Here is a 25,660-nt window from a genome sequence, read left to right on the forward strand (position 1 = left end):
AGTATGTTAATACAAATAATAAATAACAGTTACAAAAATATCACAAGTATTCCTGTGTCATTCAGAGCCTCATTTTAGACTGCTCTCCCAACAACTGTGAGTTTAATCAGTAGGTTTATAATTAGCTTTATTCACACTGAATAATTTAGAATGTTAATATGCAAATTTAGAGGCAAGGGGAACCTGTTCTATGATAAAACCAAGAGAGGATGGTCACTGCAGAGGATGTCCTTTTTTGAATTTTTTTTTTGCTGTATGGAGACACCCTTTTCTTGCCCAGCTTTGCATGCTTTAGAAAAAAGTGTTCAGTTAAAAGCAAAGAGTCTACATGTTTAGGGCTATCAAGTGACTTCTCAAAGACGTTATTTATAAAATATAATAATGATTGTTTACTGTGGGCCTGACATTGGTCTGAATTTAGGCTTCAGGCTCTGCTACTGTCTGTGTGAAAGGCAGGCGAACAACTTTCTCATGTTAGCCTGAGAAATCTTAAAGAGGAATTCAAACAAACCTTGGGAAGTGAGAAACTATCTGCAGGTGGTGTTTTTCAAACATGTTTACTGGAAAGAAATATTTACAAAAGAGTGTAGACGCTGAATAACCAATCATGTTCTTTGTACCGAACTACTCTATAAAAGTAGAATTTAGAAGAATAAAGTTGCTCTCATCTTTACCATCATGGAGAGTCATGTTGTTATTTCTGTGCCGTCCGAAAACCATAGCAACATCTGGTGACCTGACGTTTTTCGAAGAAGTTCAGCGCAGCCAGGACTGATTCATGCAGCAAAGCTTGAAAATTCTACCTGCCTCCTCAGAGAGGTAAGCGAAATATCTCCACGTTTTTTCTAAAGAATGCTGGTCCTGCTGACCATGGAAAAAGATCAATCCTGCCAAAAGACAGCAGGCCGGACGGCACCCAGCACAGCTGGACTTTAATTTCTAGAAAAGACAGCCGGGCAGAGGTTCCAGAAAAACCTGGGGAACCCCTCTCCTGAGAGAGGACAGCTTGTGCCTTTCCTGACAAGAGCAGCTGGAATTCTTCGCTGCCGACAGCTTGCCCAGCGCTCCCCCGACCTCTTTCGGTTCTGTCTGGCCGAGATCAAAGCGAGCGTCTGTAAGCCTCTCCCGGCCGGCAGAGACGGCGCTTCCTTGGCTTTTCCTTCTCCTTTCTTCATACCACGGATGGCTGGCAGTGGTTCCTGCGCTATCATCCACTGCGACTAGTCTGTACCGTGACTTTAAAAGATGCTAGCCCGTCCAAGATACAGCTGGTCAGATTCCGACCCGGAGTGTGACACAACGATCCTTTCCTCGTCGGCGTGGCCCAGCATCTGGCCTGCGGACGGGACCGGGATCGAAAACCTTTGATCCCTCTGTATCCTTCTGTGTGTTCAGGGCGAAAAGTTCACTTTATGAGTGTTTTATGCTTTTAACGTTACCTGTGCTTGTTTTTATGATTGCCTGTGTGAGTTTAGGGCTTGTCTTTCTTTGTGTTTCTGTGTTTTAACTTTGTTCTTTCCCTTGTGCGGGGGTGCGGTGAGACAGGCATGGCAGCACGGATGCGATCTCCCTGCCTTCTCTCTCTCTCGCTCGGTTTTTCTCCCGCCCTGCTCCAGGGCGCTGCAGCGGCTGCAAAATCTCTCTCTCTCTCGTTTTTCCGTACTCGGTTCCCCCCCCTCCCTACAGGCGCGCGGGTCGGGCGGGCGCGCAGATCCCTTCCCCGCGCGGTGCCGCTGAGACGGGCGGCTTGGAGCAGCTTTGCCTCTTCGTCCCCCCCCCCTTCCCCCCAGGGCGGTGAGGGGGGCCACCGGCTCTCCGCTTGAGACAGGCGGCGGCAGGGCGGCGGCGGGCTGAGCTCCGCCGAGCACCGCTCCGTTGTCCCCTCTCCGTTTCCCCTCCATTTCCTTCCTGCGTGAATTTGCACAGCAAGTCGTCATAGGAACGGAGGAGCGGTCTCCTCGCTCCTTTTCCCCCTTCCCCCCGCCATGAGCGGCGGGGTTCGCTCCCCCACTCCTTCCCTGCGGGCCGAGCGGCTGACTGCGAATAGGGCACGAGGAACTTGCCGTTCCTCTAGACAGCGGATAATGCTGTGGGAGTTGCTTCGCTTGAATTTTTTTTTACATAGAAATGGGGGCCACGTTTGTTGGATTTCCCCCAGCTCTGCGGAGCGGCCCTGGGGCCATTGAGCCCCCAAAGCCCCACTTAGGCCAGGGCCAAATAGCTTCACCGCCTTTAAGGCAGGCAGAAGCTTTTTCCTTTACAGAAAATGGGGGCCACGTTTGTTTGGATTTCCCCCAGCTCCGCGGAGCGGCCCTGGGGCCCTTGAGCCCCCAAAGCCCCACTTAGGGAGGGCCAAATAGCTTCGTCGCCTTTGAGGTGAGCAGAAGCTTTTTCCTTTTAGAGGGACAGTTGATTTTTGTTTGGGTTTATCCCTTCCCCCCTCCCTCAAAACATTTCTTCTCAAGGCGTCTCTGTGAACAGAATTGGAGCCTTAAATGCCTGTTCATAATAGAAGAAAAATGACAAGAAATACAAAAAACAAATAAGCAACCTTTGTTGCCTTTTGCAGATAACACAAGTATTATTAATAATTCTACAGTATAACCATCGGTTATGAGTTTTAAGTGTTATCTCAGTTTTTAAGATATTTGATGTGAATTCACTGATATGATAAAGTTATTACAGTTCTACAGCCGGCTGCTGCTACTGCTGCTGCTTCTGCTTTTTCTTCTCATGTACTTTGCTATTTGTCTATAATTGCCTGTAAGACACGTGTCACCCAAGAATTTTTCCTTGTTTTCTAGCTGTCTATGCTAGCTTTGCATTCATGATTTTCTAAATATTTTCAGATTTCCAGACAAGGTTATCTGAGTTTGTAAGAATGCCTCCTCTGTTCTGACTGTTTGGGATGCAGTTCCAATCCTGGTCACAGACCATCTCAAGAGCCTGCTGAGCTCAGAGCATCTCTACCCTGACAAATTTAGGAGGTGTCAATTACCATATTAGTTTCTTATTATAAGATTTTTAAGAAGCTTGTTTTTAAAATTGGTGTAAGGGATTCCTCTGCAGTTAGAGCTGGGCACTGGCCATGCCTTGGCTCTCTCTGGATGGGAATTGCCTATTTGCCCAGATGTTCTAGCAAGAAATTACATGAGTTATTTGACTCAACAATTTGACCTTTAAATATAATAGCTGAATTGATCTTTGAGGTGAACCTGGAATTCCTGCCCGGGAAGGATGAACAGGATCTCACTGGTAAAGAAGCACTTCAGCTTTTGCAGTTCCTGGGCTGATCAAAATTATTATCAAAAAGATAACAGGCAACAATGTAACATTTATGTTATGAACCTGAAGAAAAAGTAATTCTGAAACCTGGATGTTGAATTTAGACAATGGAGTCTGACAAGTTATCAGTTTAGGGCAGTGGAGCCTGACAAGTTTGTTAATTTAAGGAGATGTGCCTGTGTTTTATCATTAGCAGGTTCAGCAGTCGTGTTACCCATCACCTTTGAGGAGTGAAAAGGGACATTGCATAGCCTTAGTGGCTGTCATATAGACTGCAAAGATGACCATGCGGTTGGAAGTTATGGAGACAACAGAAGTCCTGTGTCAGTAGCATGGTCCTGTTTTCATCGATCATCCTCGAGTCACTCCCTGCTCCAGGCTTCAAGAAGACATCCAGTGATGCTAAGGATCAACATCTTGTCTCAATGGACTTTTTCTTTTCATGTGTTTTAATTTTATAGTAGATGTTGTTTCATTTAAGTTTCCTACATAGATGTAGTTGTATTTTAGGTAATATTTCACGTGCCTTCGGTGTATGTTTTGTAGTTATTAAGGGCTGTTATTTCACTTTGTGGTTTTTGCCTTTCTGGTCTTTGGGATCATGTAGATTTTTTTTGGAGTCAGATATCTTTTTATTGCTATTTTATTAATTTTAATATTCTTTTTTTCTTTCTAGGTGACATCCTACAGATATCATGGGCCAATTGAGTGAACGATGGTCCAATACTGCACATCCTGCAATGGGTCTCTGCCCTTTCAAACATCACATGCATTTTTGCATTTAAAAAAAAAAAAAAAAAAAAAAAAAAAAAAAAAAAAAAAAGGGTCAACTCAGGTTGTCCAAATAATTGGAAAATTAAATCAGTTTGCGGTTGCAGGTGTAATGCAAGGACCACTGTCCTTTGCTAAAAGGCAGAAAAAGCCCTTGTTATCTGAAAGGATGATTCCTAGAGTGATAGATCTTGACAAATTAGTCTGCCATTTTGAGCAGGCTAATGATGTTTTGTTTTTTTCTGTATTAGAATTAGTAAATAGCTAAGCTTGACGCTGGTGCATGGACATGGTTATGAAGGGTCAACACCAAATGCCACAGAACTTCCCTGACCATTTAAGTTGATGCCCAATGAAAGTTCTATTTAGTAATTGGTTGATTACTAATGGGACTTCTGGTGTCATGTTTGTCTTTTTTTCTCTTGCAAGGGCCCTGCAGGAGAGGACACAGACACAGACGCCACCCTCAGCAAAAACTAAAAGGGGGAGATGTGGGCCTGACATTGGTCTGAATTTAGGCTTCAGGCTCTGCTACTGTCTGTGTGAAAGGCAGGCAAACAACTTTCTCATGTTAGCCTGAGAAATCTTAAAGAGGAATTCAAACAAACCTTGGGAAGTGAGAAACTATCTGCAGGTGGTGTTTTTCAAACATGTTTACTGGAAAGAAATATTTACAAAAGAGTGTAGACGCTGAATAACCAATCATGTTCTTTGTACCGAACTACTCTATAAAAGTAGAATTTAGAAGAATAAAGTTGCTCTCATCTTTACCATCATGGAGAGTCATGTTGTTATTTCTGTGCCGTCCGAAAACCATAGCAACAGTTTACCTTTTTTTTTTCTTTTTCTTTTTTTTTCACAGAAAGTTTAGTAAACTGAAGGATTCAAGAGATAACATTTGAAAATTGCAAAAAGGAAAACATTGCCACTGCTGATGTGATAATGCTAGGCAGCTAAAATGTAAACTTGCCTTTGTCATGGCATTAACCTTCACTATAAATGACAGAGTCCTTCCTTGGTTTGGGGAGGGCAGCTGGCTTCCAGGAAGAGCTCATTTTGTACCTATGAAAAATGTAGGTTGCCCACTGGAATAGCTTGGATTTGCATTCAGATGCTGGAGTGCTTCTGCAAGCTCATCCATGACTTGCATTATGTTGGTTTAATGGTGCTGACTTGAGTGAGTATTTCAGAAATGGCAAGCTTTTGAAGAATAATCTCTAAGTATCAGAAAAAATAATTGTTTAATGCCATTTGCCACAGAGCTTAAATTTGCACTTAATGGAGTGAAGGATCAGTGCCTTCCTTGAGCTGCTGTCTTTTAAACAAAGAGCCTCCTGAGCAATGATTTGTACTCTTCAAAACAAATCCCACCGGTGGAGCTTATGACTTCTCTTAATATTTGGGCAAATACCACATGCTCTGGAGACATGTACCATCTTCAGGAGTTTTCAGTGAAGGACTTGGATGCCTTGAGTCTGTGAATGTGTCACCTGTGTCCTGTGGGGAATGAGGCACCTTTGCAGTTGTATCCAGGCACCTGCAATTTTTGTGTGTCTTCTGTTGCAAAATTGATTAGTTTACGATGAGGATGTAAAAAGAAGCACTGAGCTGATGTACTGCAAGTGTTTAGGCCAACACACATAAAATATGCAGAGCTACAGCTATCCATGTCTTGAAGCTAAATAAATATCAGCTAAATATCAGCTTTGGTCCTTAGCAAGGAAAACTAGACCTGAGGTTATGGTTGCTTTCAGCTACTCTGAATTTGGCATTCCTACAAATGACAGAACTGGCCTTCATATTAGCTGGAGTGGGCTACTGACTTGGCTAAAAAATACACTTCATCTTACAGAATGACCAGAAATGCAGGCAGAAGGGGAGGAAGAGCCTCACAAAATTGGGAAAAGAGGCGTCATTCCATCAGTTTGAAGTAGTTCTGAAAATGCAGCTACACAGTTTAAACTTAGATGCACTCCTTAAGGAATTGGCCAAAAGCAAAGGACACAGGAACCTGGGAAAATCTCAGTCTTAAATCCTTCGTTTAAAGGTTGTCTGTGTTTAAAATTATACTTAGTAGTATTCTCACTCCCTAATTCTGGAAAGCCTCTCACAGGTTGGAGTCTGTAGGTCTGCACTATAAATACCATCTCTGATCTCCAACTGTCTTTTTTAGTAGCCTCTGCTGCAGGGAACAGCTAGATCAGTGTTGATAACCAGATAACAGCAGCCAGCACTGGAAGTGTGACAAGGGAGAGTGCCTTCCCAAAAGCTCTTAACCTGAGAAGTCCTTGGGTGGCAAGCAGGAAGAGTTTTCACAGTACAGTCAGACCAACAGATTGGCACCTCAAAATGGGAGCTCAAGCTCCCTTGACCTTCTCTTGTGAAAAGAGAGCAAGCAACAATCTGTTGTGACCCCATCCCTTGAGCTGAAGATGGTGGCAGAAGAATGCTGTCTCTAATCCCCTCCCTGGCTGCAAATCAACTTGGTGAAGTCTATTGCGGTTAATGTCTGCTAGCAACTGTTCATACTGTTTCTGTGCTGAAAACCTTTCCGGGCACTCTTAAGTGGATTTATTTTTGATGATGTGCATGTTGCTAGCAGGAGCCTACGTGCTGAATGCAGATGATGGAACGTGTCTTGCTCCAAAGATCACATTGCAGTTGTTTCCCTGACTTAAAGCAAACAAGCAAAAAGGCAAACTAATGGAAAACTGGTGCCTTCAAGATCCATGCAAAGTGATTTCTTTAGTTTAAGAGCCCAGTAAAATTCTGTAGTCTGGTGCTGTGGTCAAGAGTTCACAGAGGTTGAAATACCTGACACTGAATTCTCCTTGTCTCTGCATTCCTCACTGCTCCTGGATTAAAGCCACTTGCTTCCTGCTTGGCATGGTACTTTCCAATTGTAATGTGTTTCCTCTTAAATGTCCAGAGGTCTAATGATACTATTGTAAACCTGTTAAAATTAATGCTGCAGAGGAAACAGCTTAGTTAATTGCTTATGGAAAATACAGTGATAGGCTGAACTATCTGACTGAGGGGCATCAAAACCATTAACTATTAACCTTTTGAAAGCTGAAGAACCTTGTGATATCATGTGCAAATCTGTCCCACAGCTTAGTAGGAGAATTGCACATTCATTTATGGACAAGCAATATAACTAATGGTCTAGAAAATTAATATTGCAATACAGAGGCAATCCTTAGCTCTTTGGAGTGGTGTCCTTCTGTTAAAGTTCTCACTATTGCCATGTATTTGTTTGTTTCTGCCTCCTCATCTTCATGTGGGAAGCACTATTACTTAGATTGCTAATGTCTATTTTTCTTTGGGGCAATAGTGCACACTGATTTATTACTGCATGATGTGTGAAAGGGAGTTTTCAGGCTTTTCAGTAAGGGGAGAGTATTGTACTTGCTAAATGTGTGCATGCATCCAAGTGTGTACTGAGTTCAGCTCAGCTTTTTTCAGTCCATTCTGTTACGCTATTTCTTTACCTCGGCTTTTTTCCTTTGAATTCTCATTGTAGTAGTTCTCATGTACAATTTAGAACCAAGCTTGTGTTACCCCATAAGGCCAGTGGTAAACATGATGTTTTCCCCTCTTCCCTTTTTTCTTCTTTTTTAGTCATAATATTGGTATTATTTGGTCTCCTTTTACTGCTAAAGAGATGTTACTTGACTTAATATGTTGCAAAATGGTGTTGGTGTATTGGGAGGCACGTTGGACTGTGTGTCAGATTGTGACACCCTTGCACCTGTTGTGGGGCAACAAATTTCAGGCCTTAAACTGATATCCCAGGCTGTTGATGCTCTTGCTGCTTGCCATTTTTAACTGTTGGGTTGGAAGGGTGCTATGTAGCTCGGCTGCACAGCCAGCAAATCCTACGGGTGTTACCAAACGTTCCTGGATATTTCTCATACCTTTTGTTGACGAAAGCTGCCTTGTTGCTGTTGTCCTTTGAATACCATTTCTAGTTTGGCTGGAAAGAGGCTGGCTGGTTTTTCCAAAACCTATTCTAACTTTACCACTCCTGCCTAGCAACGGCATTAGGGATCTTAGAGCTAATGCCTGCTGTTGGCTAAATTACCTAAGTTGTCAGTAGGACATTGAATTGTCATCTTTGCATTCAAGCCCTGATAGAATGAAGTTGTAGAGGTTCCTGTGAAGCTGCTTGGTGAGTGCCTTCACGGGGAAGCTTCAGGCCTGACTTGCTCTAATGGGCATGAGAAGATGCAGCACAATAAAAGACTCAAGTGTCAGTGGGACATAGGCTTACTGTGCAGGCAGCACCCAATCTTTGGCTGACTACAGGAGGGATGCAAGATCATTTTGGCAAATAAAGAGAGCTGAACTGTGAAGCAGGTCTGTTTCCTTGGCCAGCAGTGCATGGATCAGGAATGCTGGTCAGTGGTTTTTTGATTTTAACCTTCCTGTCCTTCCTGTCTCCTCCTGACCTGCAGCCCACAGCAGTGAATAGGACCATGCTATAAATGCTGTCTGCCTCAATTCTGGTTTTCAGACCAAAGCTGGCAGACCTGCTAGATAAGAAGTGTGACGTTTATGTATTAATTTCTGGAGTTACAGGGATCAGCCACAAAGTGTTAGCACCACTACACAGTATGTCCTCTGTTGTTTAAAAGGGAGGATAGTGGATAGGTTCAGTTATTTGAGGTTTCAAGTAATCCAAGGCAATTTTCAGTGTAATTAATACATGTCAGGAATTTGACCCTTGTGGGGATAACACGAATTTCTAGATAACTGAGGTGATACTGTAAACAAGTTGTGAAAATTGTGCCAGAAGACTGTCTGCACAGGTCAGTAGCACCAGCTAATAAAATATCTCAACTTTTAATCTAGAAAAATATTTCATGAAACTTTCACTTGACATCTGCAGAAGCAGAAAAAATCCCTTTATTTTTGTACAATTCCTGGATGTTTTCTTTCCTTAAGTTTCTCCTGTTACCCCTAAGGAGGTCAGATTATAGTTGCTTCTTAAACTGTAGCAACTGAATGAAAAGGAAAACTTGAAAAGTTCTGAGAGTGCCACAAGCACCAGATACAGATACACTGTTCTGCTGTACTGTTTGTTTTTTTCAAAGAAAATACAAGCAGATTTTAAAAAATTAGTAACTACTACTACAGGCTTGATACTGTATATTGGAAACAATGTATTTTCTGATATTTCAGAAAACAAATTATGAACAAATGTAGGAATTGCATCACTCGTTGGTAAAACAATTTGCAGACTGGTAAATAAAACAGAATGGCTCCCAGGGAGTGCTGTCAGAGCTCTTACAAAAACCAATCTCTAAAGAGGTAAAGAGAAGTAAGTACATCAGTAACTGTTGTGGGCCAAGAGAACACTTAAATTTGTAACCAAATTCAGTGTTTAGTGACAGACTAATGTAAAAAAAAGTAACACGACATAAAGTTTGCCACAGGAGGCTAAGTTTTGTTTTGCTCTGTGTTTTGAGAAGTCAGGCTAGATTGATCTTCTCCGTTAGTGTACATGCCTGTATTTTATTTTTACACTGCTGAATAGTGACTGGGTAGAATCTGATATGTCAGTGGACTAGAATTTTAGACAAGGAGGAAGCAAGATAATTACATCCTCTTGGACAACTGCTGCAGTCCAAGTCCAAAAATTTGAGTAAGCAAGGTATTAGCAGAAATATTTTAGAATGAGTGATGCTATATCTTCAGCAATATTGCAACAGTTTTTCCTTGTTTTGTCATTCCATCTGAAACAACCCAAAGAGCAAAATTCAATCAAATATTATGACAAGTTTGAAGGGAGTTTAGGAGCTGTATCTTCATACCTGCCTGGCCTCCACTTTTGTGCATCTCAGAACTTTGAATGACACAGTCAGCACTGACTAAAATCTGTTTTGCTGAAAAGTGTCAACTTAATGATACTCACGAGTTCATAATTAAGAAAACACACATAGATGTAGTAAAAAGGAACAGAGAGGAACAAAGTTTTTGTCAGTACAGTATCAGTACAGCAAACTCAGTATCTATTTGCCATCAGCATTTCAAAGGCAAAACTAATGCAGAATTTTGGGGAGGATGATGGAATAGTTATAATGAAATTTAGAGGAGGCTACTCATAAGCATGAGGACTGTGTGAGAAAATCCAAAATCTGCCTAGAGTCAGCACCCACAGCATTAGACTAAATTGGCTAGTTCCCAGGGGTGTTTGAGACCTTAAATGCTCTTTACCCTCTGGTTGATCAGAGATTAATCCCTTGCTTTTTTAAATACTATTACCCAATCTCTTGAGCCACCCAATCCTGATTAAAATTTACTTTCTAAATTATGATCCTAGAGAACTGAAACTCCTTGAATTCCAGACCTTTACAATTTTTTTGAAGAACTGAGAGTTCTTGGTGCTCTCACACTTGCGTCAAAAATTCTTGCAGATAATTTATCTTCCCAAGAGTAGTTCACCTTGCTTATTCTTTTTCCTTTGGCTGAAATTTGATAAGCAGTACTAGAAATCCAGCACTTAAGCCTTAATACAAACTATTATGTAATAAATTACACACCAGGAACTTCAAAGATTGTGGTCAGTGTTATTCATCACAGCTTGGAATACAATTTACTCTCTTTTAAAAGCAGCATAGAAATATTCTTGTATTTTATAACTTTGCAAGTTGGAGAAACAAAAATGCTAGACTGGGGATGGGAAGTAAATTAGAGGAAAAACAGTCAACTACTCTATCAGGATAATGGAAGTTGGAGTTTAGCATATGCCAGAGAATGCAGAACCCTGGATAGCCTCTGTGATGTGGGTGTGGGCAACTCACTGAACAGTCTGCTTGGGTTTGGCAGCTCTCACCCTTGCTCAGGACAGCCACATCAGCTCTCACAGGAGAGAAGCTTGATGCCAGTGCCTTTCTCATTTGGGGGCAAATAGCCCAAATGGCCTTAGCAGTGCAGCACAGCATATTTAGGGATTTCTAGGTAGCCCAAAAGCCCCAGAAAGTGGGTGCTGCTCAGGTGCTAGCTGATTCTCCACAGTCTCTGCAGTCACAGGCATGCTGAAGCCCCTGTGCAGCTGTGGGTTGGCTGGCACATACACAAAGAGTATGCAGAACACGTGTGACCAGGGTCTGGTGCCTTGTGGCTGGGTGGGCTCCTGTACTGCAGTTTGGGCAGTGTTCCTGCATCACCTGAGGTGGTTGCATAGCTCTGTAGCCCCCGTATTTCGATGAGGCTACATCTGTTGACCTTGTAAACTCTGGTAAACTAGGTAGCTCCTGGTAGGGTCTCCAGATTTGAGGGTTGATTAGCTTCAGCACAGTGCTGAGCATCAGCTGGGTCAGTGCATTCAAGCAAGGCAGTCCTGTGTCTGATTAATGTATCCATTCCCAGTGCTAGGAAGGGCAGTGTAGAAGTGCTTGCCAGGGCAAATAAGTCCTGCTGGCCTTGAGCTGATTTTGGGTAGCCATGTGTAACATTTGCATTCTCCAGAAATCTGTGCCTATGGGAGAGGTTTGGAGACGTGAGCTGGCTGGGGACTGGGACTCTGCAGTGCTTTAAATCAGCTAATTTGCTGGCAGCTTCTTATTGGTGCTGGAGCTAGTACAGCTGCTTTCATGGTCTTTGATGCCTGGCCTAATAATCTTGCTAGACTCTCTCTACTGGTTCTGCTGTCTACATGTACCTCTCTCTGATCGACTTTGAGTCCTGGTCCTTTGTTGAGGAAAGGAAAAAACCATATTTATGTTAAATTTACCATTTTCCTTTATACACTCTCATCAGCTAAGTTTTATTACGTTTTTTATCTGGCTTTAAATTGAAATAGTTTTCAGAAGTAGCAGATAAGGAGTTGGAAGCTTGTTATTTGATGGTACATGAACATCTCTGCTGGCCTTATTTGTGACTGTTGTGAACAAGAGCCGCTGGTTATACCCAGGTAAGCTGAATTATAAGCATGATTGGCTCTTTTCTTCAAACAAACAAAACTTTATCCCAGGTCTGGCAAGGACAGAGGATATGGTATTAATTGAAGTTTTAAGAATAAATTATCAGTGATAACTGATTGTTTTCCTTTTCTGTTCCCTTCACCAACAAACAAGACAAGCTATTTCTGCTGTCTTCGCTGCTTAGATCTTGTTTCTAGAGACCTGGTGTGAGCCATGTGATGAACACATCTTCCTACCCTTGTTGCTTTCTGTATTCTGAGGGGACAGAGGGTGTTGCAGTAGTACACCTCTAATGTGTTGAAGGAAACTGAACAACAGGAATATCAGTCCTGTAAGAGGACACATCCTTTCCTGTCCTCTGTTCTACTGTCCGGAGAAACCAAAACAAAGACATTGTGAAAGAGCTGGGAAAATGATTTGCAATAGGAATGCACCATATTAAAGAAGTGTCCCTTTCTTTCTCTCTTGCTTTAATCTTTTATTCTATTCCATTAATTTAAGGAAATTCTGCTCCTTAAATACATTATATTATTGTACTACATTTTATTCATCCTAAAAGCTTAGTATTCACAACTGCAAATTACACTGGCATTTAGATGTAATCTATGAATCCTGATTTCCAAATGACTCTTCAAAGGATGCTTGCATGATCACTATAGACTTAGTTAACAGGAGCAATTTAAGTAATTTAAGTAAGCTATTCTGTGTAGTCAATCTAGGTTTGAAGCTACAATAGCTTCAGGAATAGCCATGCTATTTCTTGAATCTAGAGACTGCTTACTGATGGTTGAAAAGAAATGGAAAAAAAATCACTGACAGACTATTGGCTATAAGCTCATCTTGCCGTGAATATTTACTATTAAAAAACCCCCACCAAAGTGGAGATATTCAAGATCACTGATAATTTTGTCCATGCCATCTAGACACCAAATGTGTGTTTTCATATCTGGGAAAGAAACAACAGACACATGAATATAGTATTGGAGTATTCAATAATTCAAGCTGTTATACGGTATATGGTCAAAGTCATGAATGAGCACTGATCTACTGAGCATATTTTTGTACAGGTATTTTTATTGTCTGTAAAATTCACTTGCAGAAAATTGAAAATGATTCACTTTCTTCCCCTTCCTTTTCTTCACCAAAGTAATTCTAGACACATAAATATGAAAGCTCTCTGTTTATTTTTTCAGTGGAAGTAAAAACAAGGTAGGTTTTTCATTGGGAATGTGCTGGAACTTCATTCAGTAGAAATAGCCAATTAAAAAAAAATTGTGGTTTTTGGACTTGAACAACTTCTTTTAGAAGTGTTTTAAGGATACCCCAACCCGAACATTTAAGAAGTGCAGTGTGTTTTATGTAATGTTGGCATGAAAATGCAAAGCTGTAAGTGGAGGAAAAATGTGTGTCAGGTATCGTGTAACAGCAGCAAAAAGATTTCTGATGTTTATCAAACCTTGAACACCACAGATTATTAAAACATATTCCTTGGCAATAGGGAGTAGATGTTTAGTTTGAACAGAGAAGTGGAATTTGTTGCTTTTTTTGCAGAGGTCATGAACTGAACAGGAATGAGTCCTCCTTGGTGGTTTCACTATTTTGCTGTTTGCCTTGGGGAATAGAGATTTGGTCTGATTTTAACAGCTACTGCCAGGCCCCTGGCCCCCACAGGCAGCTTTCTTGCATCTTTTGAGGCCCACCTACAGCAGTTGTGCTTGGACAGACGGATGAAGAGGCCCTCCAACAGCTCAGGATGCAAAGTGTCCTGATCCCTGAGGTTGCTGTCTACTGAGAGAAGTCCAAGTACTGACAAGTGTTACAATTTCCTGCCTTTAAATGGAAGATACATTTACTTAATATACGGAAAAGGGAACATACCATGTAAAAGAAAAGGGGCAAGAAAGTAAAGTCTTGTTTGAAGTGGGTAGTTACTGCAATTAGAAAAAGTGTTATGAGGCTGCCAGGTGGTGGTCATACATTCAGTTTTAGAAGTTTGATGTCATAATAATTTTAATTTTAGGTACCAATTTCTTTTGTACCTTTACAGTTTCAGACCTCAAAAATAAACTTTAGAAAATTTCAGCTGTTCTCTGGCTCTGAGTGCACAGCTGGTCCAATATAGCTGGGTGTCACAAAACTTCAGATTATGTTCATCATGCACGTATATTCATTAAAATCCTTTGGGGATTATACAGTTGTGATGGAATCTGCTTCTCTGTCTGACTGGGAAGACAGCTATGAATTACTTGGGGAACGTAAGAATTGAATCTATACCTCCAACACAGTTTTGTGTTTCTAAGTAATCAGTTTCTTGTGTATCAGAAAAGCATTATGTATAATTCTCACTATTGCTCATTTCTGTTTCCTTTATTTTTTTTCCTTGCCACCTGCTTTGGATGTAGTGACAGAGAAAAAATAAAAGCAGTCAGTAGTGATCACAGGTTGAGAAGTGTTTTTTCAGATAGTAATCTCTGAAGCTGTGTCCAGATGCATTGATTATGCTTTGTGTTACCTGTACTGGTTTATTATAGATGATGCTGGTCAGATAATTAATAATACAATCAGACACACCTTTTCAGGTGGACAGGCTCATGATGCACAGAATTTTCCTCACTTTCTTCTCTGCAAGACCCACTCCATCCCAAAGGTTTTTTTTCCAAGTTGAATCTGATGGTTTCCTGGAGCTGGGTCCCTTGAATAGTCAACACTGCTCTTCCTGGAAAACAAGGTTATTTTCTCTACAGTCAAGTCAAAATATAGAAAGCAGGTATTGGGTGTCAGTGCCCTGGGATATCAAATGTGATCAAAGGGATCCCATGAAGCTTGGACTCTGCAGGCAGAGAAAAGAAGGCAGGTTAAGTGAAAAAAAGGTATTATCTTTTGTAAACTTGCTAGTATAATTAAGGAATACATGGAATAAATTTTAGCACATACACTTGCTTTGCATAGGTAGTCATCTTTACTACCAAAGTACCCCTCTCAGCAGGAACACATAAATAGTTTTATAAAATATCTGTTGTGCCATGGCTTAACACATAATTGCCCTGACAGCAGTCTAGAAGGGCTCAGGTTTATTCAGCACTGCGTGATTTAATTGATGACTGTACGTAACACATGAAGGACTTACTTGTTTTGGAGATTAAGTTATTTGTGGTGTTCCTTTGGACTACCCTAGGGTTGTACCTTTTGAGTATGTTGCTCATGAGGTAATTCAAGTTAATTTATCTGTGTTTTTTTTGGTTTTTTGTTTGTTTGTTTTTAAATGCAGAGCGATAAGCTTTAACACTATGTTAGCAAAAAAAAGTACTCTCCCATATTTAATGCTCAGGCTAGTTTCTTTGATTGTCTCCCTTACTTAAATTTTGTTTTCACAATATCTGGTGTAGTGGTTCTTGTGACTTAAAAGTTTAGATTTAAACTTTATGTATTTTTTGTTTTCTTTAAGCATTTTGTTTGGGATGGCTGTCTTTTGAGTGCTTAGAAATCCATAGTCAGACTCTGTTCTTCCCTTGACACTAACACACAAATAAACCAAACTTAAGAAACAGTATGTTCTTAATTTTGAATTTCTTGCCCTTTTTTAAATTTTGCTGTAGAGCTCATTTGTGGGGACAACAGCTGCAGGGATGTGCTGAGAAAGGAAAGTGTCCAGTTTCCCCTGAGGATATCCAGACAGAACATTGTGCCACTAGCTGTGGTTTCAGGGTTGAAACCCTTGAGATCTATGTTTAGGTTAGTCATACTCCTGCACTTATAATGTGAGTGCAAATAAAGCTCAAATTTGTCTTCAGGACCTTTTTTCCTCTCCTTCAGACAGACAGCACAACTATTGCCAGGAGGATGGATAAGAAGTAGCTGCCGCAGATGGGAGCTCAGGTTGCCCTCAGAGCATGATGTGTTGTTTCTTTCACTCTTGTCTCTTCTGTAGCTCTTTCCCCAACCCATGCTGACATAGCTTCTGTACTGACCTGCTTCATAGCTCCACCATGACGGCAGAGTGAGATAAATAACAATCCTTTCCATCACAGCAAAAGGAACCATGCCTTATGTTTTTGCTGGTTTTGTTTTTATCCATCTTGCTCTCAATTTGCAAGGTGAATTCCCAGCAGCCTCTAAGAGTGCTTGACTACAATTCACTGTATGAGAAATTGTTTTTAACCCTGCTTTTCATGAAATTTATTCACACACACACAAAAAGTGAAAAGTGGGTAACAGAAGAAGTCATAAGACTGAGACCAAATCCCTCACAAGCCAAGCACTAAAACGCTGAGAGAGTGAGCAACAGAGAACGGGTGGAAAGGAAATGTAATCCTTTTCCTTGGCCATAGCATGGCTGTTGCCATAGACTATGGCACCAGATAGGCACTCTCTCTTCAAGACCTGGTGAAATCTTACATCTGTTTGACATCTGACTGTGATTTCATCAGCATCAAGCCAGTGAATAGCCTGGAAATGTTTTGGGGGATTTTTCTCTGCTTGCCTATGTTCTGTTTTCAGTGCTGTAAACAAAGCCATCTTAGGGTGTATCTTGGTTTTGGCAAATCTCAGGGAGTTCACATCATCTGATCATCATCTGCTCTCTCCCCCCAAAGACATGGAAGTTGACTGAGCCCCCATTTTTTTAAATGTTTAATTTGTGCCTTCAGGGATAATGATGTAGCAAGAGGTAATATCAGGACCTACTTAACTAGTGAAGTCATAGCATCAGCCTTGTGCTCATGCTGTGTGCACCCCTCCCACCCTCCTGTGGTTTGCCTTTGCCTGTTGGGTTGAAGTCTGCTCTTTCTCATATTCTCTATTTTACTCAGCTTCCATTCACATTATTGAGAAATTTTAAGCTTTTATACAATCAATAGCAGCATCAAAGTTGTGCACTATCTTCTAGCTCTAGACACGTGCAGGTTTTTGCCCTAGTGAGCCTGGTTGGGAGCAGCAGGATCTAAGCAGATTGGCACTTCCTGCCAAGTTATCTTTGGAGTCAGGTACTGAGACAGGTACTCCTCAAAGGGAGTTGGGGTTGTTGAGCCTGGAGAAGAGGAGGCTCAGGGTGGACCTCATTGCTTTCTACAAGTTTGTGAAAGGAAGTTCTAGAGAGGTGAGGACTGGCCTTTTCTGCTGTGCCTATAGTGAGAGGGCTAAAGGATGTGGCTTTAAGGTGAGACGGGAGATTCAGATTGGGTATTAGAAAAAAAATTCTCTGTAGGATGATCAGACATTGGAATAGGTTGCCCATGGATGTGGTGGAGTCACATCCCTGGAGGTGTTCAAGAGGACCTGGATCTGGTACTGGGTGATGTGGTTTAGTGGTTCAAGGGTTATAGGGGCAGTGCTGGGTGGATGGTTGGACTGCATGATCTTAAAGGTCTCTTCCAACCTTGATGACTTTGATTCTATGATTTTTTATCTTCAGGCAGACTTAGATGTTATCTGAAGGTCACTTAGAGCCCCGTTTGGGGTTTCTGGTGTGTTTTGTGCAGTTGGAGTACAGTACCAACTGGCCAATTTCTTCATACCTATTTTAAAGGTGTTCTTTGCCTTTCTGACAAGAAAGCAGGACTGTTATAGAAGGAGACATGTCTTTTACTTCTAGGCTGCCCAGAAAGAAGCAGAAAAAGGCTGGGCTTTCTTGGCAAAGGCAGCCTTCACCATTTTCTCAGGGGCGCGCTGGGAGGCTCTGCCTGTGGAGCGGGCAGTGCTGTGCCCACCCGGCGAGCCCTGCTCCTCCTGATTCACTCTGATCACGGCGGTGTTTACTCTCCGGACCTGCCCCTTGCCCTTGCGGCTCTCCCGGTGCGCGCCCGGCGCTGCCTCTGCTCCCGCGCCGTGCCCTACCAGGGCCAGGCGGCTGCGGGGAGCGCCGCTGCCGTGGGCTGCGGCTCCCCCGGGCCTGGGGAGGGAGGATCGCTCCGGCTGGCGAGCTGGTAAGTCCTGCTGCCCCTCCCTGCTCCCAGGGATCATCTCTTTCTGCTTTTCTCCCCGCTAGCGTTTAATTTTCGTGGGTGAGGCTATTGTGTGCCGGAATCCTTTTGGGATGTAAGCAGCCCTGTCTCCCTTTGCTGTTCCGGGAGGTGCCTTCAGTTCTGATGTTCTGGAGATTAACCATCCTCAGCTTCTAAGGGAATGTGTCCTAAATATGATCCATTTCCTTCTATATCTACTGATTTGGAGTTTGCCACAGAAAACAATCTTTTATGTTTTATGTTATGTATACAGCAAAACATATTGGATGAACAGTAAAACACACACACACATGCACACACACGCATATATAGATTGTTAAACATATTTATATAGTTAAACATACACAGGAAAGCATGTTGGAGAAATAGTAACACACATGTACATATACACGTATACACACATGTACACACATACACATACACATACATATACACATATACATACAAAAAGTTCCCAGCCTTTCTTATAGTTTTTTCCTGGTGTACTTGAACTGAATATTTCAGTATTTCTATGAAGCTGTGAATCAGGCAATATCCACTGTTTTTATATAGATAATTTATCACTAATAATTACTTACATAAAATGTAAAAATAAAGGAATTAGGAAGAAATGTTGAGACCAAACAAAAGGCTTTTAGGAGTCTGTTGGAAACTGCTCAGAAAAGCAGTTTGGATTTTATTTATTTATTTATTTATTTATTTATTTAATTTGGAGATCTTCTAATTTATTCTGGAGCAGGGAAAATATCAGCATTCCAGAAATGAAAAAGGCCACCTGTTTGTCTGCAGCTGTCCTCTGAAACAGAGCAGTGCTATTGACATCTAATAATATCTCCAGCTTGCAGAAGTGGCATGTATTTGGCATTTTATTCAGTGTTCTGTGCAGACATACAGCTTGGCTTGCTTTTATTTTCCCCAAGTTTATCTGAATATCTCATCCGGGCCATGCAGTAGCACATGTGACAAACGATGGCTCCACAGTGACAAGCTGTAGAACCGATCTGCAGTGCGAATACAGTGAGACTGTTTTGTATGTATTGTGTGGATGAAAGGAATGGAAGCGGGCCAAATTCAAGCTGTTTGCCATTGCATCTGATCAGCAGATCCTATGGAGAGAATTTGCCTGCTGTGAATATTTGATTCTCGCTAGCTTGAACTATCTTGTGTGTTGGCAGTGCTACTGTGTGAATTTGTGGTGGCTTTCCAGGGTGTCTGTCCTACTCAACTGCCAATTCCTGAGGGTTTTTTTACAGAGTTCAGAATTTTGTGCTCCACTTCGTGCATGAGGAAACTTACTTAATGCTATACAGTGAACATTTTTTCCTATTCATAACACACAGGTTCAAACAAACAAACAAACAAACAAACAAAAAAAAACCCCCACCAAAACAAAAAAAACCCAAAAAAACCAAAACAAACCTACAAGTGAGTTTCCCCCCCTCCCTCATTCCCTCCCTCCACCTTTACAAAGGTGTAACCCCTCCACCTCCTACTCTCTCTGTATTATCTTCGGGTAATTATCCTGACAAAGTGATTTTGTAGAGGTGAGTCTGTCAGATTACACACCAGAAAGGATGAAAAGGTGGTGGTGTTGAAATGCAGCTGTGAGAGTAGGAATGTTTTTTCCTTCCTACTTTCCCATGCACCCTTCTGACTAAGTTCTCAAAGAGTCAGTGTGCTGCACCCTTATCTGTCCATGACCCTTCTTACTGGTTCATGGCTGGTTTTGCCTGGGAGTTTAGTTTTGTGTGTTAGTTAATTGTTTGTTTCTGAAATTCAGGATAGTGAAACACTCATATTAATAATTTTTGGTTTTCTGTACTTACAAGTAAATGACATTGCTTGTAGTGCTGATGTAACAGTAACTGTCAGGACTCTGCTGAGGCAAGCAGAAAAGGGCTGGGATTTAGCCTATCACTGTATCCTGTGTTTGTGTCCTGTCTGCCACCACACTGAAGTGTTTGTCTTCTCTCTGCAGCCTGTTTAGACCTTCTGTCAATTTATAGATTAAGCATAGAAAAAATTGTATAGCCATCTGTGATATCTATAGATTACATATTTATAATTTATAGATCTATGTAAACATAGATATTTATGGACATAAATTTTTATATACTAAAATAATAGAGAGAATTTGCAAAATAAATTTAGCCTGTAACCTATCAGCTTGTTCTTCCTCTGTGTGTATGAAGGACAAAAGCCAGAAGAAGATTTTCACTAGTACAGTGGTGTGGGATAAAACCAAGAGGAGCCAGCAAGAGACAGTTGGGTCCTATGGGGCTGTAGGAAATGATGTGCTAAGCAAGTGACCAATTCTCTGTCTACTCCAACACTGCAGCTGCAGAAAGTAAAGGCTGAGAGAAAAGCAGTATCATCTCTATTTAATATATTGAGGAAATATGTGATAGTGCCTTGTAGGGGCTGCCAGAGGGACCAAATTCTGGTCATGTCTTCTGAGTCCGCTGTAAAAGATATCACTGTTAGCTGAGGCACAGCAGCTGTCCACCCTGAGATCCTTGCCACTGCAGTGTGACCCATTTGCATGACCTATTTAACTCTGCCAAGTTAAAGGGGCTGGGCAGGCACATTAAATGTGTCTTTTCAGTCACCTGTTTAAAGTAAGGATGGGTTTTATATCTTGATACCTGTAAACCTGTTTTTTTCTGCTTTCTTTAGTTTCTTCAGTAATGACAAAGAGTGGTGTTTTAGGTGACTACAAAAAAAGCATACTTGCAGCTAACAGACACTGAACAATAAATCCTCTTGAAAGATAAAAGCAAAATTTTCTGAGAACTGAAGAAATCAGGACCTGTTCATTGAAAGGTGTAGTAATCCTGAGAGAAAGCTCTGCTGGGAGCTGGGTCTTAACTTTAAGACTCCTTTCTCCCTTCAGTGGTTTAGGAGTGCTTTTCTCCAGTGACTCAATGGAACTAACAAATGTGAATTTCATCTGTACTGGAGTAAATCAGGAAGGGTTTAGTTCTGCAGTAGTATGAGATACATTTTTGGCTTGGGGTTAAGCAGCCTAAGCAGGTGTCCTTGAATAAATATATCACTTGAAAACGTTTTCTTTGTTGGGTTTTTCTTCAGTCCTTTTCAACCATTGTGCCAAGGGCCATTTTTAGGACCATTGGGAAGTAAAAATTATGAGATTGTTAGCAAAAGCAAAAACTTCTTTCAGGGCTCACTGATTGCATCTTGTTGGCATGTGTGGTTATCCGTGCCCATACAAGACACCACCTTTCTGAGGAATTGTTGGATGATAGTGTTAGTGACTGTTGGCAGACATTATTCATATGATGACCATCCAAATAAAAGCATGTAGCCAAGCAGGAGTAGGTGACACTGGTTTTTTGAGAAGCAGGCATTTTTTCATCAGCAGAAGAACTGAGTTTCCAAACTACATGGCTGCCAAATAACTGGTATTTTTGTTACTGCTTTCATAACTCAGATGTGAATGTCTGGCATAAAGATGGGTGCAATTAGTTATCTTCGGCATTCCTCCTCCTTTGATTGTTTTCTAAGTCTGTTAGGTTACTATGACCTCTATGTCCTGTATATTTTTTTTAAATTTGGAAATATTGTTAGGAACCTTTTTTGAATGCTTTTGCATTTTTATTTGATTTATTAGATTTACACATTGTTCCGCCCACCATTTGAGAGGGACCAGGACTGTCCTCCATCAAAGACTAAACATAAGAGTTATTCACGATGCAGTTGGAAAAATTATAATGCAAACAGTAAGCCAGATGGAAAATTTTACAGGCATCTTTTCATGTCATGAATGATGCTGTCTCTCTGGGTTATGGGCTCTCTGCTCTCTCAACTGCTGTTCCTTCCCCCACTGGCTCCCCTCCAGAGCTGTTAAGTTTCAGCCAGGGAAGAAAGGGAGATCTGAACTCTGAATTTCCAAGTCTGTGTTTTCTGTGGTGTGGCTGGCGAGCTTTGTGTGCGAGAGTGTTGGCATGGCGAGAGCTACGGCGATTAGCGTGCTGCTTCCAGAACAAACAGGGCTGCTGTCCCCGAGCCCCAGGAAAGGCTGGGAGCAGATGTGGGGAGAGCCCTGCTCACCAATCCTGCTCTGTCATGCAGAGTGGGTAAGAGCTGAACACCGCCAGGCTCCTCTGCTTCCCAGGTTTTATGAAAACTCCACCACACACTGTGGTTCTGCTCCTCTGTAACTCTTCATGTGGCGGCTTAGCTTTAGGTTGGAGATGAGACTCCTCAAAGAATATCAGACTGTACATTGTGTCTTTACTTGTCCACACATCCACCATTGCAGTTGCTGATCTAGAAATGTGTATATCTAAAAACTTACTCTCTACTGGCCTACAAGATTTATCCATGTGAAACATATTCACTGGTTCTGTAACAGGGGAGTGGTGTACATGCATATGTATAAGTATAAAACCTGTATTAACTGTATATGCACACATGCAGATTCAATCACCTTGGTGCAAACCAAAGTGTCATCGCTTGGACTTGGTTTGAAAGAGACTTATATCAGGTTTTACTTAGCCTCTCTTAGTTATTGACTTTTAATTTTTACACCTTGAAAAGAGTAAATCCTCCATAAGAAGTGTTAAAAAAGTGGTGTTGTTTCTTCTTAGAGACAGTGGCTATATGAAGTGTAGCTTCAAGGTTTTTATTTCAGGAAAAAGCACCTATCTTTTTTCTCAGTGACTTCTGACTTACATTTGGAGAGGCAAGAGAGCAGTTGTGTTACCTGGCTTACTCATATCCGACATGCAAAGCGTTTTCTGAACAAATTGCTTGCTTAAATGGTGGTGGGGTTTTTAATATCCACTCTTCCTGCTCCCTTCAAAAATGCCTTTTTTATTTTGTAATATGCTGAGGTTGTGTGGCAGCCTCCAGCAGTAGGTGGAGAATTAGTGGGCCTTTTTCATTAAAAAAGTTGCCAATATCTGTGTTTGAAAAGACCTAAGTCAACAAGCTTATTGTAGTTACATGTCTGGGGAAAAAGAGAAAAAGGTTTCATATGTATCTGGTTTTCAAACAAAATCTACCCTGACTTCTTAAATTATGAGACTGGAAATGTCTTTGGTTCTTCACGTAGCTGATGGTATGGCTGTTCACAAGCAGTTACTGAATTAGGGAGAAGTTGGTTTGGTAAGATTTTTTTTCAGTTAAGCAGAGTTTAAAGTGTTGAGGTTTTATGCTTTTTATCTCTTTTCAGGATAATATCATATTATTCTTAAGAGGCTGCAAAGAACTGGGACTTAAAGAATCTCAGCTTTTTGATCCTGGTGATCTGCAGGACACATCAAACAGAGTTACCATCAAGTAAGTACAACAGCACTTTGTGATTAGCATGTTACAGCTTCAGATGCATGTGATGCACTAGTAAATATTTAAGAATGAGCAAAAAGGCTTGTCATGGGTTAGCACTGGCCAGATGTTAGTGCACCCATGAATATATGTTTTTTCTCTAACAACTCCTGTGGGATGTGATCAGGAACAGAGCAGAGCAGGCTTAAATCTTGAAAACAAAAAAAAAACCCACCAAAACTTTATTCATTACATAAGAACAGGGACAAAGATACTCTTAAACACACACAGAGACAGAAATAAAAACTTCTTAGAACATTTCTTCTCCCAGTTTCTACCTCCCCACCCATCACTTTTCACAGACCAACCTTTGGGTTTTAAATCAAACAATCACCACTCAAAAAAACTAATCTTCAATTCAGCAAGGGAGAGAGGAGTCTCTCTCGCACCACAAACTGTTCTTCAGAAAACAGGGGTCCACCCCTTATGTGTTTCCATGTCACCTATAGCACCGCCCGGAGAAGTCTGCTAAGGTGACACTCTCTTTTTCCTATGTCCAGCGCTCTCACCGCTGTCCACAGGCTGAAAACTGCATACAGGGCTCTTTTAAGGATACTTGCATGCCGAGCTCTCCCCTTTTTACCCAGGGGCCAGGGTTCCAGGAGCAGGTCTGCCCTGAGGGCAGAGGGTGCCACCTCACCCTCCCCCTCTCTTCTCTGCTCGCTACTCACTTCAAGTGCCAGTCACTGTAGCAAAAGCAAGGGCAGCTGTATCCACCCAAAAATGCAGTTTATGTTCAAAAGAGACTCAAGTTCAGTCCATGGCTGACATTATGCAAGAGAATTCCAGCTCAGAAGGCTACTCCTCTCATTCTTCCATCGAATTCCTTCCAATCATGCTTTATCATCTCGGTCCCAGGCCGCTTCCCTCTCTCCGAAAACCACCAGTCATGAGAATCAATGTCTAAGAAAAGTTTCTTTCTGCCAAGCAAGGGTTAACAGTTTCTTCTCGGCAGGGTGCAGGCTGAGGCACTCCCAGGCTCGGCAAACCCCCACGTGGCTGGGCACCTTCTCCCGGAGTTTGGGGGGAAGGAGGGGGTGAGCACACACAGCAGGCACTTCCACAGTTTTCCACCCCTCCATCCTGGACGGGGCAGCTCAGTTCCAGTCCTGTCCCTTCTCTTCTCCCCCCCCCGGGGGCTCCGGCTTACCTGAGCCGACCACATGTTTCCCCTCCCCCACCCAGCCTCGTGGCTGGGTGGGGAAAGAAGCCTCACACGTCTCTCTGCTGAAACTGGGATCTGAAAAAGAGGCCGAGCCCCCCAGACTCCTGCTTTTAACTCTTTGTGTCCTCAGAGGCGTGTCCAAACCTCTGAGTGACCAACCCAGGTGCCAGCAGAAAAGCTGATCACTGATTGGACTGCCCACATCCCCCTGGAAAAATTCACCTCCCCCCCCAACCACGACAAGGCTGTAGAACTGTAATTAGTGTAAGGCAAATGTAAGTGTAAAGCAAAGGTTTGGGAAACTTTCCTTGTTGGGACGAATAGATTGTTCTACTCAACAGGTTTTGTCCCAGAAACATCAACCACAGCTCTGTAAAACAGGACAACACTTGGAGAATACTCTCAGGCCTGTGATGTGACTCTTGGGGGTGTCCTGTGCAGGGCCAGGAGCTGGACTTGGTGATCCTTGTGCGTCCCTTCCAGCTCAGTTCATTCTGTGATTTTGTGAAAATACTCTCTTAGTTAGGCAATGGGATTCTGAGGGACTTAGGGGTTTTCCTAATCTAAATTGATGACATTCTTTTTTTGTCTGTCCAACTAATAAAATATTGTAGTCTGTGAGAAAAGAAGTCACAGTTCTGTTATTTCAGATTAAACTGTTCTGATGGTGCAATATAGGACATTAGAGGCCACTCAGATTGTAAGAGATGCAGACATAAGCATGGTCTCTTCACTTTCCTGCAAGAGCTATAGCTTGAGACACACAGTAATTTGGCTAATGAAACTCTGTGTGAACTGGAAATGCCGCAATTTAGATAGTTTTTCACCAAAGCCACACATCCACTACCACACAAATTGCCCAGGCCCTCCACCTTTTAAAAGCAGAAGCACCCCACACTTTAATAAAATTAACAAAATTTATAATTGGTGTTATTTAGAAGTTTTCCTGAAAGTTTTGGGTCTATCATGTAATATTACAGTTATAACAGAAGTTATTGCTCTACAGTCAAGCTGCTGAGTTGATTGAATGGTCTAATTTCATTTGGCCAAAAGGATCATTCAAAGAAATCCTGGTGAGACAAATCCATTTTAGAAAAGTATATGGAAACAATTTACTAAATTTCAGTAGCATTTTTTTTATTCCTTTCTGGCAATGGAAGCTGGAAGTTTTCATGGTGTTGAGGCATTGTCTGGGAAAATTC

General features: G+C 41.8%; 1 protein-coding gene across 1 annotated transcript in view; it reads left to right on the top strand.

Annotated features, from left to right (window-relative positions):
* The window catches only part of LIMCH1 (LIM and calponin homology domains 1), a 180,704-nt gene that overhangs the window by 81,397 nt on the left and 73,647 nt on the right, over window positions 1-25,660 (top strand). The window contains 1 exon segment of the mRNA XM_063401840.1: window positions 23,142-23,248. Within this exon segment, the coding sequence (XP_063257910.1) occupies window positions 23,142-23,248 (107 nt within the window).

This window comes from Prinia subflava, chromosome 7 (genome assembly GCF_021018805.1).
Source record: "Prinia subflava isolate CZ2003 ecotype Zambia chromosome 7, Cam_Psub_1.2, whole genome shotgun sequence".
Taxonomy (NCBI): domain Eukaryota; kingdom Metazoa; phylum Chordata; class Aves; order Passeriformes; family Cisticolidae; genus Prinia; species Prinia subflava.